The sequence below is a fragment of the Ovis aries genome, chromosome 3 (genome assembly GCF_016772045.2).
Source record: "Ovis aries strain OAR_USU_Benz2616 breed Rambouillet chromosome 3, ARS-UI_Ramb_v3.0, whole genome shotgun sequence".
Classification (NCBI taxonomy): domain Eukaryota; kingdom Metazoa; phylum Chordata; class Mammalia; order Artiodactyla; family Bovidae; genus Ovis; species Ovis aries.
In genome coordinates this window covers 7661763-7677167 of record NC_056056.1, presented here as the reverse complement: position 1 = coordinate 7677167, position 15405 = coordinate 7661763, and the positions used below count along the sequence as shown (strand labels likewise).

At 53.0% G+C, this 15405-nt stretch overlaps 1 protein-coding gene and 1 long non-coding RNA gene across 9 annotated transcripts in view; one reads left to right on the top strand and one right to left on the bottom strand.

Annotated features, from left to right (window-relative positions):
• Window positions 1–113: 113 nt before the first annotated feature.
• LOC121818993 (uncharacterized) lies at window positions 114–4383 on the top strand. Its single transcript, XR_006059072.1, has 2 exons — window positions 114–403; window positions 3678–4383. It is a non-coding gene; the product is annotated as an uncharacterized LOC121818993 (long non-coding RNA).
• Window positions 4323–15405, bottom strand: part of ZER1 (zyg-11 related cell cycle regulator) — a 40271-nt gene continuing 29188 nt past the window's right edge. For all 8 annotated transcript variants that reach the window (XM_060411687.1, XM_060411688.1, XM_042245613.2 and 5 more), the window contains 8 exons: window positions 14192–14407; window positions 13231–13272; window positions 12952–13071; window positions 11955–12070; window positions 11138–11326; window positions 10023–10120; window positions 7789–7891; window positions 4323–5999 (listed from right to left, as the gene is read on the bottom strand). In XM_060411687.1, coding sequence (XP_060267670.1) covers window positions 5942–5999; window positions 7789–7891; window positions 10023–10120; window positions 11138–11326; window positions 11955–12070; window positions 12952–13071; window positions 13231–13272; window positions 14192–14407 — 942 coding nt within the window. In that variant the 3' untranslated portion in view covers window positions 4323–5941. The remainder of the gene's footprint in view (window positions 6000–7788; window positions 7892–10022; window positions 10121–11137; window positions 11327–11954; window positions 12071–12951; window positions 13072–13230; window positions 13273–14191; window positions 14408–15405) is intronic.

Sequence of the window (15405 nt, the reverse complement as noted above, 5' to 3'; positions counted from 1 at the left end):
GCCTATTGGGCGACAGCTGCGGCTTAATAGGCCCTCGAGCCAACAGGTGCCTGAAGAAGCTGGGGGCGGGGCCGGCGCGCGCGCAGCCGGTAATTCCCCCAGCTCCATCCCCCACCCCACCCGACCTGAGCATCCAGGTAACTTTCAAAAATCTAGCTCCCGTTGCGAGTTCCGATCCAGTGTCGCTGGAGTTCCACCACCCGCCCCCAGGCCACAGCCTCACGCATGCGTCCAGGAAGATCCAAGTGTTGTGACTCCAGGTGGCAGAATTGCGCTCGGTTCGGAGATGAGATGCTCGAAGCCTCAAGAGAGGCAGGACTAGCCCAAAGTGACGCCGGGGTGATAACTTTACCTCCGTCTATTCATTTTCAGATTTTGCAGACGGGATGAGAGCAGAGTGGAGGTACGTGGTAGCAGATTCTGGCTATGAGGGGCCCGACTGGGTCAGAGCCGGAAATCCCAGCACTGCCCCTTCCTACCTGTGTGCTCTTGGGCAAGTTACAAAACCACGCGGAGTTCTGTCTCTGTCTATATGATGGAAATGATAATAGTACCCTTCCTCAGGTGGTTGGAGGACTAAATATTGGAAATAGTGTCTAGTACAGGACTGACTTGTCACCTCAGCTCTAAACCAGCACCTACATCCAATGACTTGCCCAACCTAGGGTTTCAGGCTAATCTACCATAAAGCCTAGCCATTCACTGCTTACTTTCCTTTCCCATCCAGCCCTGCCTTTCCTTCTTTTCCTCTCACTGATACCAACATCCACCTCCCTCCATCAGATTAGTGCCCTCCTGGCTCCGCAGTATACGCTCATGACATTTGTTGCTTTTGTCAGCTCAGCATCCCCTTTTCTGTTGGAGAACTGACTCCATTCTGTGTGGATCTGAAAGAACTATGTCCCTCACTTAGAGGGTGGTGGGAGAGAGACTGTGGGCATGTGACTAGAAGGCAAACATGGTCCTCATCTCATTATTCCCAGTGATTGGACCTAAGTGGTGGGCATGTGACTTGGCAGGGTCAATCAGAATCATTCCATGCGAGTATACTATAGATGCTGAGAGAGAAAGGGGCATTATTTTGGATCTCAAGCATGAGAAATAGGATATAATGGCAATTGGCAGCCAGTTTTATGCTCTGTGGTGAGAGACTCTGGCAGAAGAGGAGGCCAACTATAAAGAGATGTAGAGATAACCAGCACTGAAGTAGGGAGTGAGAAACAGTCTTTTTTTTTTTTTTAAGATATTTATTTATTTGGGTGTGCCGGGTCTTAGTTGTGGCATGGAGGATCTTTAGTTGCAACATGAGGCATTTGTAGTTGCAGCATATGAACTCTTAGTTGTGGCATGTGGGGTCTAGTTCCCTGACCCCATGTGGGATCTTCTCAGACCAGGGGTTCAACCCAGTGTTCCCTGCATTGGCACGGGATTGAGCTCAGGCCCCCTTCACTGGTAGTGCAGAGTCTTAGCCACTTGACCACCAGGGAAGTCTGGAGAGATAGTCTTAAAAACATGGTCTGAGCCCCTCGATCCAACTGTTACTAAAGCTGATCTTAACACTAGATTCCCAGTTGCATTAATGAATGAAATTCCTCCTACCTTTGACTAATTTAGGTAAGTGTTTGAGTGTCTGTCACTTGTAGCTGTCTTAATTACTGCAATGGTTGCGTGGCTTAGTGTGCCAAGTGGGGACTTCTACTAATTATGAGACTTCCCTGGTGGCTCAGTGCTAAAGAATCTGCCTGCCAATGCAGGGGACACTGGTTTGATCCCTGGTCCAAGAAGATCCCACATGCCTTGAAGCAGCTGAGCCCATGAGACATAACTACTAAGCCTGTGCTCTAGAGCCCGAGACCCACAACTACTGAGCTCGCACGTTGCAACTACTGAAGCCTGCATGCCACAGAGCCATGCTCCGCAGCCCACGCGTGGCAACAAAGAGTTGCAACTTCAGTGAGAAAGAGGAAGCCCACACACAGCATGAAGACCCAGCACAAGCAAAAATAAATACATTTTAAAAAAGAAAGAATCCTGAGGATTCCACGAGTCAGCTGCTGTGCTGGTGTCAAAGATTAAAATAAGTTTTGACATTAGTTAAAGTTGTAAGGACAGAGTTTACTCAGTAATATACTATTGCGGTAGGGAAGAGGATCCAACAAGAACTGAATATAACTTTGATTTGTACAGAGGTGATTGGGTATTTTAAAGGGAGAATGAGGGAGTAGAGATGGGGAAGGGCAGGGGCTTGATGAGACTCACGGAAGTGAAGACTTACAAAGAGCGGGTCAGGGTAAATGCTCATTAAGCCAACTGTGTCTGCTAGCTGGCAGCAACTGAAGTTAGGTTTCTGTCCTCCCTCGGAGACTGGGAGACAGAGGCCTGATCTTTCCTGATGATTACATTTTAAAGGGATGGCTTTCAGGTCCTTGAGAAAGATGCTGCTGAGTTATAGGAGGTACAGGTACACCGCAGAGGGACAGAGGAAGCATTCACAACTTTAAGCTGTTTTTAGTAAATGCTCTAAGAAAGGCTGTCCAGATGTTAAACAACACATTCTTTTTTTTAATATAATTTTATTTGTTTAATTTTTGGCTATGCTGGGTCTTGGTTGCTGCATGGACTTTTCTCTAGTTGTGGTAAGCAGAGGCTATTCTCTCTAGTTGCGGTGTGCAGGCTTCTCATCGTGGTGGCTTCTCTTGTTGCCAAGCACAGGCTCTGGAGCACGGACTTCAGTCATTGTGGCACGTGGGCCCAGTAGTTGTGCGGGCTTAGTTGCTCTGTGGCACGTGGGATCTGCCTGGATCAGGGATCGATCCTGTGTCTCCTGCATTGGCAGGCGGATTCTTTACCACTGAATCACAAGAGAAGCCCCAAATGGTAAATTCTTTTGGCAGCCTGGAGGTTTCTCGGGCAGGCGCTTTAATGAGGGGTGTCAGGTAGGGTCATCTTCCAGGTGTGACCCAGGGCTGTTAGAAACTAGGTGTGAAGTCAGAGGAGGGAGTGGATGAAATCCCTGGAGCTGAAGAGTTCGTAGTTTTCATAGGCCGAGGTTGAGGCCTGGTGGAGAAGAGGGCATGGAGCTGGCTCCAGTCTGGTCTAGCAGAGAATCTCTCACTGGGTGCTGGGGACACACCCACCTGGCACGTGTGGGAACAGGTCCACCTGATCTGGGACCAGCGCCTGGACTAGTCTTGGGGAAGAGCTCTCCACCGTTGGGTGCGGCCTCAGTACTACCTCGGGGGCATGGGGAGTACTGCTGAGAGTTACTCTGGGACAAACAGCTGGTGTAAACGCAGACTCTGCTGGGCAAAGCCCAGTCACCTCACGATTTGGCCCCAGCTCCTTCGTTCCCTCCGTTGGCACCCCTGATCCTTCCCTCTGCTGCAGCCACGGGGGCTGCTTTACCGTTCTCCCTTAAAGGCCCTTCTCCTGGCAGAGCCCCTCTGTCTAGGAGCCCCCTTTTCCTGGCCCTCTACAGCCAGGCCTGGCAGCCCTGTCTTCTTGCTGGATTCAGCTTGAACGTCTCCCCTTGTGAGAAGCCTCCCCTGCCCGCACTGGGACACTGTCCCTTGCCTGTAGTCCTGCTGGCCCGCCCGAGAGGCCTGCTCTGCGTTCCCTTCTCCCCGCTCCTCACACACCGTCATCATCTTGTATTTAACATTTGTCTCTACCATCAGACAGCCATTGGAGGCAGGGATCCTGTTGGTCTGTGGCCAGCTGGACCCTCAGTGTCTGGGCACGGGATGTGGGGAGACTGCAGAGGAAAAGCAAGTGTTCCAGCCCCATCTGCCACTGTCGAAGAATGGATGGTTTTGAACTGTGGTGTTGGGAGCTCTTGAGAGCCCTTTGGACTGCAAGGAGATCCAACCAGTCCATCCTAAAGGAAATCAGTCCTGAATATTCATTGGAAGGACTGATGCGGAAGCTGAAACTCCAATACTTTGGCCACCTGATACGAAGAACTGACTCATTTGAAAAGACCCTGATGCTGGGAAAGATTGAAGGCAGGAGGAAATGGGGATGACAGAGGATGAGATGGTTGTTTGGCCATCACCAATTCAATGGACATGAGTTTGAGTAAACTCCGGGAGTTGGTGATGGACAGGGAGGCCTGGTGTGCTGCAGTCCACGGGGTCGCAGAGTCGGACATGACTGAGCAACTGAACTGACCAAACTGCCACCTGTCCCCTTGGGCTGGGCCCACAAACTGACCCAATGCACCCTCCCGTCACTGCTCTTGCACTCCAGGCCCACCGCCCAAGCCGGCCCAGGCTTCTTCCCCATGGCCCCATCCCTTCCACAAAAAAAAAGACACTCTGCTCTTCTCCACTTTGCACAAAAATGTATTTCTGTGACATCCCAAAGTACAGACATTTATCCGGGCCCCGGCTGGTAAAGCGATGCGATGTGAGCTCTGCCTGGGGTCTGGCGCAGGCCACGTGAGCATGGAAGGGAGGGCAGATGGGGCCCATGTGCTGAGCGGAGGGGCCACAGGGCAGCTGGCCTTTCCCAGGGCTGGGGTGTGGGGGGAAGACCCCAGGGGAAGAAGACCGGGTGCCTCTCTCTCCCCTGGGCTGCTCATCCTGCCTGTTCTGTCTGGAGGCAGGAACGCCAGGAGAATCGAAAGCACAGGCCCAGGGAAGGAGGGACGAAAAGCCACCCCCTAAGGGCCACCTGCAGTTGGCTCTGCTCCCTGGCCCCTTGTTCCAGACGGGGCCTCCTCCCCGCTGTCGGTGCTGTGAGAAGCAACTCGGAGTGATGTCAAGGGAGGACCACAAGGTGTTTTTGAGATACATTTGTGTGTCTCACACACTTCTCTGAAACCCAACGCAGAGGTTTCCAAGGGGAAGCCTTGGGGCAAGGCGGGAGGGGGTGGATGCTGGTTTGGAGGTGTCTGCCTGTGGCCGCCAGGCTGGCGTGGGGCGCCCCCCTGCCCGCAGAAAAGGTGTGGGCTCCTATGGGCCACGGGGCAGGCAGGGGCGAGTGAGGCAGGCTCAGTTATGCTGGTGGGGTGCCTGGGCACCGTGGGGGCTGCAGGCCGATGAGGGGTGGGGAGAGAGCGAGCCCCTGGCCCCCGGAGCTATTGGCTTCCAGGGCGGGAGGCGGGTGGTGGGGTGCGCAGGTTCCGGGTATGTTTGGCGGAAGGGGCAGTGGTGTCTGCCCAGGTTCTGACCAGCCCTGGGCTGGGGCCTTCCACAACCTGGGGCCTGGTGGGAGACTAGGACGCAGCCTCCATAGCAGCGTGGCCTCAGGCAGGCCTGGCCAGAGGGCAGCAGAGCCACTGGGCGCCTTGAAGGCCCTCTGGGGCTGGGACTGCCTGGACCGAGGCAGGTACGGCTCACTTCCTTACCCCAGAGGCCCACAGCCAGGAGCACCAAGGCATTGGGGAGACCCAGTGGGGTTAGTTTTTAATCCCCAAACCCCATCAGCTGCACTGAGGAACCTAGATGGCGTTCTCAGGCTTCAGTGGGCGGATTAGGAGGCTGGAGTGGGCTCTTGGGGGCCCCACTGCCTCTCTGAATGGGAAGCGAGGCCAGGGTCAGAGATTACAGGGCACGGGCCAGACACTCACAATGTTAGAGGCGTTTAGTCTGGCAGGGGTGGGAGTGAGTGTGGCAGCGATGAAGGCTTTGAAAGTAGGGGCTTGAGGATGGCCAGGGAAGCTGCAAGGACTCAGGGGGTTATTTTGTTTTTGTACAGAAATCATACACACAAAACTTCACACTTCCTAACCAAAAAAAAATAATATATATATATATATATATAATATATATATCTCACTAATGTTAAGGAAAAGCGTCGGCTGTGCAAAAGTTCCCCTGTGTCCCTTCGTCCAGTGGGAGGCTCCCTGGGGCGTAGGGATCTGCCAGCTGGGCAGCTTGAGCGCGCTTCCTCTCGACCTCGTGGTCCAGAGCAGTGGCGGGCCATGGGGGCGGAGGCCTTATCTGGACGTGTCCATGTTCTCCTCTTTAAAGTTACTGCAGTGCTCAATAACCTTGCTGGAGACAATGGGAGAAAGAGGATTGGAGGGTGGGCTTGCACTGGGGTGGGCTCAGCCAGCTCCTTTCAGCTGATCAGGCTGCTGGATTTGTTGGCAAATGTTAACCATCCTGCTGACACTGAATGAGATGATGTGTGCCAAGTGGCTGGCAGAGTGGCCGGCGTGTTTGGGGTACCCAGGAAATGGTACTTGTGGCCACGAATGCCTTCAGCCCCCTGTCCTCCCCGTCCTACCTCCCCAGGCCTCCTTCCTACGTCTCAGCACCAGGGCATCTGTGGTTAGGAGCTTCCCTGAATCAGCTCAGGCCTGACCCCCAGAACCTTCTGTTCCTTTTCAGCAACATAGTCCTTCAGTTTCCCTGCCCACCCAGGCCTTTTTCTTCCCCTGAGTCTACTGGTGGTCCCCAAACTGGTTGCACGTGAGGTTCACCCAGAGATCCTGACCCAGCAGGATCTGGGCAGGTCTAGGCAGGGTGAGGGCAGCTGTGCTTTGCCCAAGTACAGGGGCTCCACATCCTGCAGGGGCAGGTCCCAGTGCAGTGCTGGGAACCACCCCTCGTCCTCAGACCTCCAGTCTCTATCCAACTCCATCTGGCCCTTGAGAACTGCTGCCAGGTGTCATCCTGAACCCTGGACAGCCTTCCCACTCACACTAAGCCTCTGGGTTGGTGGTGGGAGCGATGTTCACTGCAGCCTCTTTGTGCCAAAGAGGCACCACACTGCCTTCTAGGAGCTAAGGGACGCCTGGGGTGGGACAGGACTTGTGGACTTCTCCTAAGCACCCTGCCCTCAGGCTGGTCAGCTCAGGTCCTACAGAGATTTCAGAGTGGTTGGGGTAGGTTACGGGTCAGTCTTAGCCAATGCTTCTCAAATCTCCTGGAAGCTCTGTTGACAATGCATATTCCCAGGCCCACTGCCCAGACTCATTGGAAAAGAAAATCTAGGGTAGGGCTTGTACATTTTTAACAATCTTTTTAGGTGATCCTCTGGGGAGGTTAAGTTGGAGAACCACTCATTCTACCATTCTCAAACTCAGACAAATCTGTCAATTAAATGTTTAAGCAGTGCTTTTTGCCAAATATAACTGCAGAAACAGCCAGTGAGTCCTTCTCTGGGGAGACTCTGAACTCCAAGCGCACCCCCCTCACTCCACCCCACTGTGACACTTTCTATTCTACACTGTCTTTAGAACCAGGGTAAACTTAACTACAACCCCTTCTAGAAGGGATCCTGGAGGAAGCACGGTTGTCACTGATGATAGTGAAACGCAGCGCCCCTAAGGGTCTTTCTTGTGCACTGATGGGTGTGAGATTCCAGTAGATGACAGTTTAGACCCGGAAGTGAAAGCCACAGTGCAGCGGAAGGCCTGTGTCCAGGACCTGCGTGTTCAGAAACTCATGCATTCTGCCCAATCTTAGAATGCATTTTACCATAGTGTCCTTTCTGTAATTGGAATGTCTTTGTCCAAAAATAAGGACAAATTCTGACCTGACTTGCTAATGCCCAGGGATGAGAGGACGGGATTTGTTGGGAATAAAGGAAAACAAAACTTACAAATGCGGGCAACGATGCTCTGTTCAGAGCTTGATCATCTGGTTTCTGGCCACGCGCTGGCCATTACGACGCTCAGGGAGGCCCCAGCTGGACATCAGTATGCTGTCCACCTCCACTCTCAGCTCTGAGTTGCCCCTGGCATTGTTAGCCATTCCCACCCACGAGAGGGCCCGGCTGTGTGTCCCTGGCTCCCCCAAGCCCAGGCTCCAGGCAGAAACACTGCCAGTCTCTCACCGGGCCATTTCCTTGGTCTCCTGCCGCGCGGTCGCCATCTTGATCATGTCCCTCAGGAGGGGCATCCCGCCTTCTTTGATCAGCAGAGGGCAGTACTTGTCCGCTGTGGGGGGGTGAGGGCAGACAGCACGTGATCAGGGTGGGACTTCTATCAGCCTGTGGCCCCGAAACCCTCCCCTGCTCTGAGGATGGCCCTCCCAGGATGGGGGATGAAGACATGGGCCTGAGTGAGGGTGTGGCTGCTGGAGCCATGTTGGCCCGGCCCCGAGGCCAAGTTCCTGAGGCCACCTGCGGGAAGCGAGGGGTGAATCCCTTGGGAAAGGCTCTTCCCTTCGCTTCGTGGTGGCTTTTCCCCCCAAATATCACCCACTCCGGCCCCTTCTATTCTCTGAGAAGTGTTTGTAAAAACAAGGACTTCCTAAGCACCGCCCCCCGGGGTGTCTTGATTCAACAGATTCAGGAACATGTATTTATCTGCACTTTTAACAAAATATCTCCGGGGGATTCTGGGACCCACCGGGAGGAAACCACCAGGCCTGCCCACTGCTGGGCTTCATGGTTCACTCCCACAAAGAACATTCTAGGGCTCGGGATCCAGGGCTGTATAGACACTCCAGAGAGAACATGGGCATTTCAGTGGTCTTCTAGCAGCTGTACAGTATAGTATAGTATACTGGAGCTATTTTTTATCATCTCCATTTAATGATGAAAGAGCTGAGGTGCAGAGAAATGAAGCAGCCCCATCGAAGTCACTCGAGAGGCCTGTCAGAGCGAGTCCTGGCTCAGAGCTCTTCCCAGCTGCCACGCTGCCTCTCTGAGGTAAGGTGCTACTTTTTAGTAAGACTAACCTCAAGGAATAATAAAAAGATTTGCTGAGCTGGTATGTGCCACGTGCTCTTCTCGGCACTTTACATGTCTTATTCCCCAGCAATCCTACGAGCTAAGTACGGTTATTAGCCCATTTTAAACATGGGGAAAATGAGGCCCAGAGAGCTTGAGAAGCCTGCTCAGAGCAGCGCAGGCAGCCTTCCCCCAGGGCCTGCCCTCTTTTTGTTTTTTTTTTTCTGGTTTGTTTATAAATGTTTATTAAAACAGAAAGCTGTTTGCTCGTCTCTCCCAGGAGCATCCATCTAGCTGCCTGTCACCTGGTAAGGTATGTGACTGCTGCTGTCATAAATGATTTTGGAATCTTCAGAATAACAACGAATCTGCCTTTGCTTTAAAAAAAAGTCCTTGTTCCATGCCTTGCAAGCCAACCCTTCTCTTTACACCTTTATATAAAAGGTCTCCAAAATGTTCACTCCAAGCAAGCTATGCATGCATATACACATATATGCAGGAACAAAACAAGTTGGTCTGGACACATCAAAGTTTCAAGTCCATCCCCTTCAACTTCCACCTAATTCTGCGGAGGGCCTACACTCTCATCCCCTCTGCCTGCCAATTAACAGGACTGAGCGATATCCAGGCACTAGGGCTCAACACTTTCCACTGGTTCTCTTTTCCCACCAACCTTATGAAGTAGGCATTACTATCCCCATTTTACAGAGGAAAAAATCAAGGCCCAGAGAGGTTAAATTACCTGCCCAAGATCACATAGCTAGCAAAGCAGAGCACTAGGGGCGAGCCTGGCCTGCCATCAGAGTCTCTCAGTGCTACACCCTCCTCCTCCTCTCCCCGAAAGGCACTGCACGGAGGACTCGGTCCAGGCTCTTCTCAGGGAGGCAGGACTCTCTTGGAGAAAATAAGTGAGAGTTGTTTTCAAGTTCTCTCCTGGCCTCTTGGATGTCTGTTTCCTTAGGAGTTCGTTCTGGTTTGGGTTGGTCTTATCCTGCCTTACAGAAGGCATAGAGATTTTTATTTTCTATTTTTCTGGTTTCGTGGTGCAGCAGGCAAGATCTCAGTTTCCTGACCAGGGATGGAACCCGTGCCCGCTGCAGTGGAAGCATGGAGTCTTAACCACTGGACCACCAGGGAACTCGTAGCACAGGATTTCTGACTATTCACTCATCTGAAGCAGGAAATACTGAGAAAGCAGGGTGTGTGGGGTCTCTGGATGGGCCGGCTCGTCTGCCAGGCCTGCTTCTGCCGATGAGGCAGGAGCGAGCCATGCTGCTGGGTGTCCCACTGATGCCAGAAAGAGGTGAGGGAGGGCGCAGACACTGACGCCGGCTCTCACAGCGCTCCCCCCGGATCATGGTGGATGAGGGAGCCAAGGGGCTGCAGGTACTCACGGTAGACAGACACCAGGTTGTAGAGGGCCCAGGTGGCCCAGTGCTGGCTGACAGGCGAAATGCCCTGGGGAAGGAGGCGAAGAATTGGCTCAAATGACCTGCAGGAAGAAAAATCAAGTTCACTTTTCATGCTGGGCATTGGCAAGGTGCACTGGGGGCTCCTCCTCGCTGTAGGGCCTTATAATAAGCAGGCCAGCAGGATGGAGGGGACACGCTGGGGGGCAGGCATATGGTCCTTCAGCCCATTTCAGGCTCCACAAAGAGAGCGCCCTTGTGAGAGAGGTCATGAGCATGAGGGAGGAGGAACATGGATCAGGTGTTGCAGAGATGGCGGCAGGGAGGAGAGCCCCAACCTGGGCCGTAGGGGCCGTAGAGGACACTGGGAAGAAGAGATTGTGACTGCACTTCCCATCATGGCCTTCTACGCGCCATCTGGAGTCATGGTCCAAAAGCTTGCAAGATGTACGTGTGACCCCCACAAACCCCCTCCCCAGGCTAGTGATCCCACTTCCTCTCTCCTCTGAACGGACGGTAATCGGAGCATGGGCAAAGCCACGAGCACGAGCCTGTTCCTCCCGATTTGGGTTTTCAGCTTCAGTGTCAATCACTATGCCATGGCCCAGGCGCACACAGAGGTGACTCAGTTATACAACAGGGAAGGAAACCCATAGCTGCGACTGGAAATTCAATCATGTGATAGTAAGGCTTGATGCCAGCTGGACGGAGGCGGTTTAATCTGTGCACAGAAAACTGCTGGAAGGAGAGACGCCGGAATGTTAGGGGGATGCTCTTCTCAGGAACGAATGGTTTCTGTTTGTTTCTTATCGTTTATGTATTTTCTCCTTTTTTTTTTTCCCTCTCTCACAACTGAACATGGACTGAGCATCTGTGAATGGCAGGCTTAGCGTACACAGGTGCTGATGTGAGGGAAAAGGCACCAAGCTGAAGAGGTGAGGTATGCGCCTTTACTCACACACCTCATGGACCACATGTGGGCTCTCCGTGGACCACAGCTCAGTTAGAAAGACCCAACTCAGGACTAGAAGCACCGACCAGGCCTCCTCAGGAAGGAGCGGCCTGTCCCAGCACTGACCCCGTGTCCACAGCCCCCGCACCTGTAATTGATGTTTCTCCGTGAGTTGATGTCCCAGCTCTGGATGGCTGCCCACATGCGCTCCTCCACCTCCTCCCGCTGGGGTTCACAGATGCCCCAGGCCTTGGGCCCATCAAACATGATGTGGGAGAGGACGCCGCAGGCGTTGTAGGAAACCTCAATTCCATCTGCCTTGCTCTCCAGCAGGTTGCTACCAAGAACGGAGAAAAATGGAGTCCTGATCCCCCAGGCCCACTTCAGATACAGGCTGCTGACTTCAACTAATAGATTAGATGCCAGGGAGACTATTTATTTCTCTATCACTTATTATCCACACCTAGATGCCATTTTTTTTTTTTTTTTTGTTGTGCTGCGCACCTTGTGGGATCTTAGTTTCCTGTCCAGGGCTTGAACCTGGGCCCTTGACAGTGAAAGTGCTGAGTCTTAACCACTCAACCGACAGGGAATTTCCCATGACTTCTTTTTCATTAAAAAAATTTTTTTTTTGGCCATGCTGTGTGGCATGCAGTATCTTAGTTCCCTGAACCAGGGATCAAACCCACACCCCCTGCATTGGAAGTGTGGAGTTCTAACCACTGGAACCCTAGGGAAGCCTCCCCCAAATGACTTCTAAAGGGAATCTGAGGTCATGTAAGATAAGATATCGCTACAAGGGGACCATTTACGGAGGGTTCAAAGGATAAGAACCTGCACCATAGAGTGAAGGTGACATTCCTAACAGAAACCTAAACTGATAGCAGTTGCTACAATTGAGCACTGATTAGAGCTCTGAGCATCCTGGCAGCCAAGGAGAAAAGGGAAAGGAGCAAAGTACCAACCTGAAGACACTGATGAACTGGGAAGTCATGAGCTGGGGCCGTAGCTCCTTCACCTCTGCCACATTCCCCAAGAGTCCCAGCATATTCCGATGCAGCTCCTGCTTCTCCGGGAACTCCTGGCAAGAGAAGAGCCATTCGGGTCGGAGCAGCGAGTACCTGACTTGTGTCTGATGCTGGTGACCTGGAAGCTTTATGAGCACCTGTCCAGCCATTTCTACTGGACAAAGAGAGGGTGCAATTTGCTGCCCTCCTACCTCCCAGTACGCCTAGGACAGTGCTACGTATACACTACAAGGGATTAACATGGTGGGGCTCCATGCCACAAACTCAAAGGCTGAGTGTGCAGAGGTGACCTATAAAATTATGAATGGGACAAACATGATTCTATTTACAAAAACTCGAAATATTAAGCTTCAGGGAATCCTTTTGGAAATTAAAGCAAGAAAATAAAGAATGAGTTTAAGGATGAAGAGGTCATCCTACTGGACAGAATTCTGTCCAGCTGACACCCCAGTGGACTCTGGTCAGACCTAGGCAGTTGGAGCAACCACGCTGAGAGACTGGTTTGGGTTTTTCCTTGGAGTGTGTGTTGTGTGTTAAGTCACTTCAGTCGTGTCCGACTCTGCAACCCCACAGACTGTAGCCCGCCAGGCTCCTCTGTCCATGGAATTCTCCAGGCAATGCTGGCATGGGTTGCCATTTCCTCCTCCAGTGGGTCTTCCCAACTTGGGATCGAGCCCATTCCTTCTGTCTCCTGCGCTGACAGGCGGGTCCTTTACCACCAGCGCCGCCTGGGGATGCCCTTGGTGGGGGGGCTCTAAGAGAGGCCCAGCCAGGCCATCCGGGTCAGGGAAGACCTCCACAGCACATCCTGGGCTGGTGGGTCTGAACGGGCCCCGCTGCCCTTCCATGGGAACCACGGGGAGAGGGGAGCTGGGTGACCTGGGGACAGAGGAGAGGCCAAGTGGGGGTCCGGCTGCTGCTGGAGAGGCGCTACCTTCAGGCAGTCCAGGAACAGCTTCATGCCGTTGAAGTTGAGGAACATCTCGCAGTTGTCGGGCGTCTCGTCCGTGATGTTCCACAGGGCACTCCAGGAGAACTCCATCACCTGGTCGCACTGGAGCGGGGAGAGGGCTCAGCACAGGTGTGCAGGGACGGCCCGCAGGCACCCAGCGGGGCGGTCCCAGGACAGAGGCGCACAGCACACCCCCAGGGCAAACCCGTCCCCTCTCAGCCGAGGGGACGGGGCAGGTGGCTCCACAGAGACGCGACTTACTATCTTGTCCAGCAGCTTCTTCTGAATCAGCTTCAGCATGGTCTGTGGGCAGAGAAGAGAACTTGAGGGGGGGCAGGGGGGTGGCCAGGGCTTCAAGAGCTACTGTGTCCTCCCAGAACCAAGATGGAGAGGAGTCAGTTACTCCGTTCCTGTCAGCACCTCCTGACACAGCTGCCTCTCTAGGCGCTACCCTGGTGGCCCAGTGGCTGGGGATCCACCTTCCAATGCAGGGGACATGGGTTTGATCCCTGGTTAAGGAACTAAGATCCCATATGCTGCGGGGCAACTAAGCCTGAGCACCACAACTACTGAGCCTGCCGCAGCCAGGAACCGACACAGCCGAATACACAAATATTTAAAAAAAAAAAAACAAAAAACCCTGCCTCTCTATTTGGGAGGCTGTTCAAAGAAGTGCGACCCACAGACCTGGTACTTAGCATTAGAAGGCCTGGCACAACCTTGATCCGCCTAGCTTTGGGCACCTCCTACCCTGTGGACTTCAGCCTCCCCAGTGATGACTGGAAGGAGACTGGAGGTGCCTCCCTCATTCTTCCCTTCTCTTCTCCAGCAAATATTGATTATCTCCCCAATTGTGTGCTGGGCCCTGTGCTAGGAAGTGCTGGGGACAGGATGATGGAAGGATGTAGCATGGTGTCTTTCCCCATGGAGCTCACACCCAGGGAGGAGGCTGACATTAAACAGCTAGTCCCTCAGATACTTCTTTAATCCCAGCTGGGAAGACTTAACAGGGGCACCTGGTCTGAGCAGGCAGGAGTACAGTGGGACCTCCCGGGACACTGGAGAGGCTGGGAGAGAATGACAGAGTTCTAGGTAGAGGAAATCTAAGGTCAGAAGCAACGTTCACTGCTAGGATGTGAATTCCAAATCCACCCTTTCAGCAGAGGGGCTCTGGAAGAGACAGGGGGGGGAGGAGGGAAGGGCAGTGCCCCCCTGCACGCACCACAACAAAGCCCATCTTGCCCACGGCCTCCTTGTGGTCATTGTCCACCTGGCAGACCAGGGCGTTGCACAGGTGCACGGCGATGCGCTGGATCGACTCGTCCTGCCGCGTGGGGTTGAGGATGCTGAGCAGGAGCTCGTTGACGCGGCGGTACTGGAACTCCAGCTCCTCCGGGATGCTGAAGTTGCAGAGCGTCAGGCAGCAGTTCCGCTGGACCTGGGTGAGGCCAGGAGACAAGCGGAGCACAGTCAGGGGTGGCCCTGGAAACTGGACCTGAGAGTCTCTCTAGAAGTGTGGGATCGTCCAGAGCTGTGGCAGTCCAGGAAGGCTTTCTGGAAGAGGAGAGAGACTAAGAGGCCGTTTATTTTTTTTAACATTAAAAAAAAAAGTGAACTATAATACACAGAGTGGGGGGTGTAAAATACCAAGGTGTAGTTTCGCAAATAATTATTAAGCAAATGAACTTTTCAACAACCATGGAACCACCATCTCAGTTAGGAAAAAGGACACTGCCGGCAGCCAGAAGTCCCCCGTGTGTCCCTTCCTGATCGTAAGCCCTCCCTGCGAGACGGCCCTATCCCGGCCTTTCCGTATGAAAGATTCTCTAGCGACTTGTAGCTTCTTGCTCCACTGCAGCTTTGTGAGATCAACCATGTTGTCATTAGTAGGTGAAATGCATGTCTCTTTTTTTCATTTGCAGTGTAGAATTCCAATTGATTCATCCAGCACACTGCTGGTGGACACCTGGGTAGACTTTGGTGTCTGGCTCCTTCATGGCAGCCACGTGTGTGGGCTCCTCCAGGGCGACCCACAGGTGGGGTGGAGCTTCTGGGCGACAAGGTGTGCATGTCTTCAGCTTTACCAGGTAACTCCAGAATGTTCTCACAGTGGCTGTACCAGTTTACACTCCCACCAGCAGCACAGGAAGGTTTTGGTTGCTTCATCCCCTCGATTTCTTTTTGTGTTATCTGTGGGTTATTTATTTTTATTTTCATAGTATTCTTGGCACATTTTCCTCATAATTTAACTTCCCACCATCCTTTCTCATTAGATACACGGAAGTTCACCACACTTCATTACTTATGTAGATTAGAGAATATTACCAACCTGGGTTTGATCCCTGGGGCGGGAAGATCCCCTGGAGAAGGGGAATGGCGACCCACTCCAGTATTCTTGCCTGGAGAATTCCATAGACAGAGGAGCCTGGTGGACTA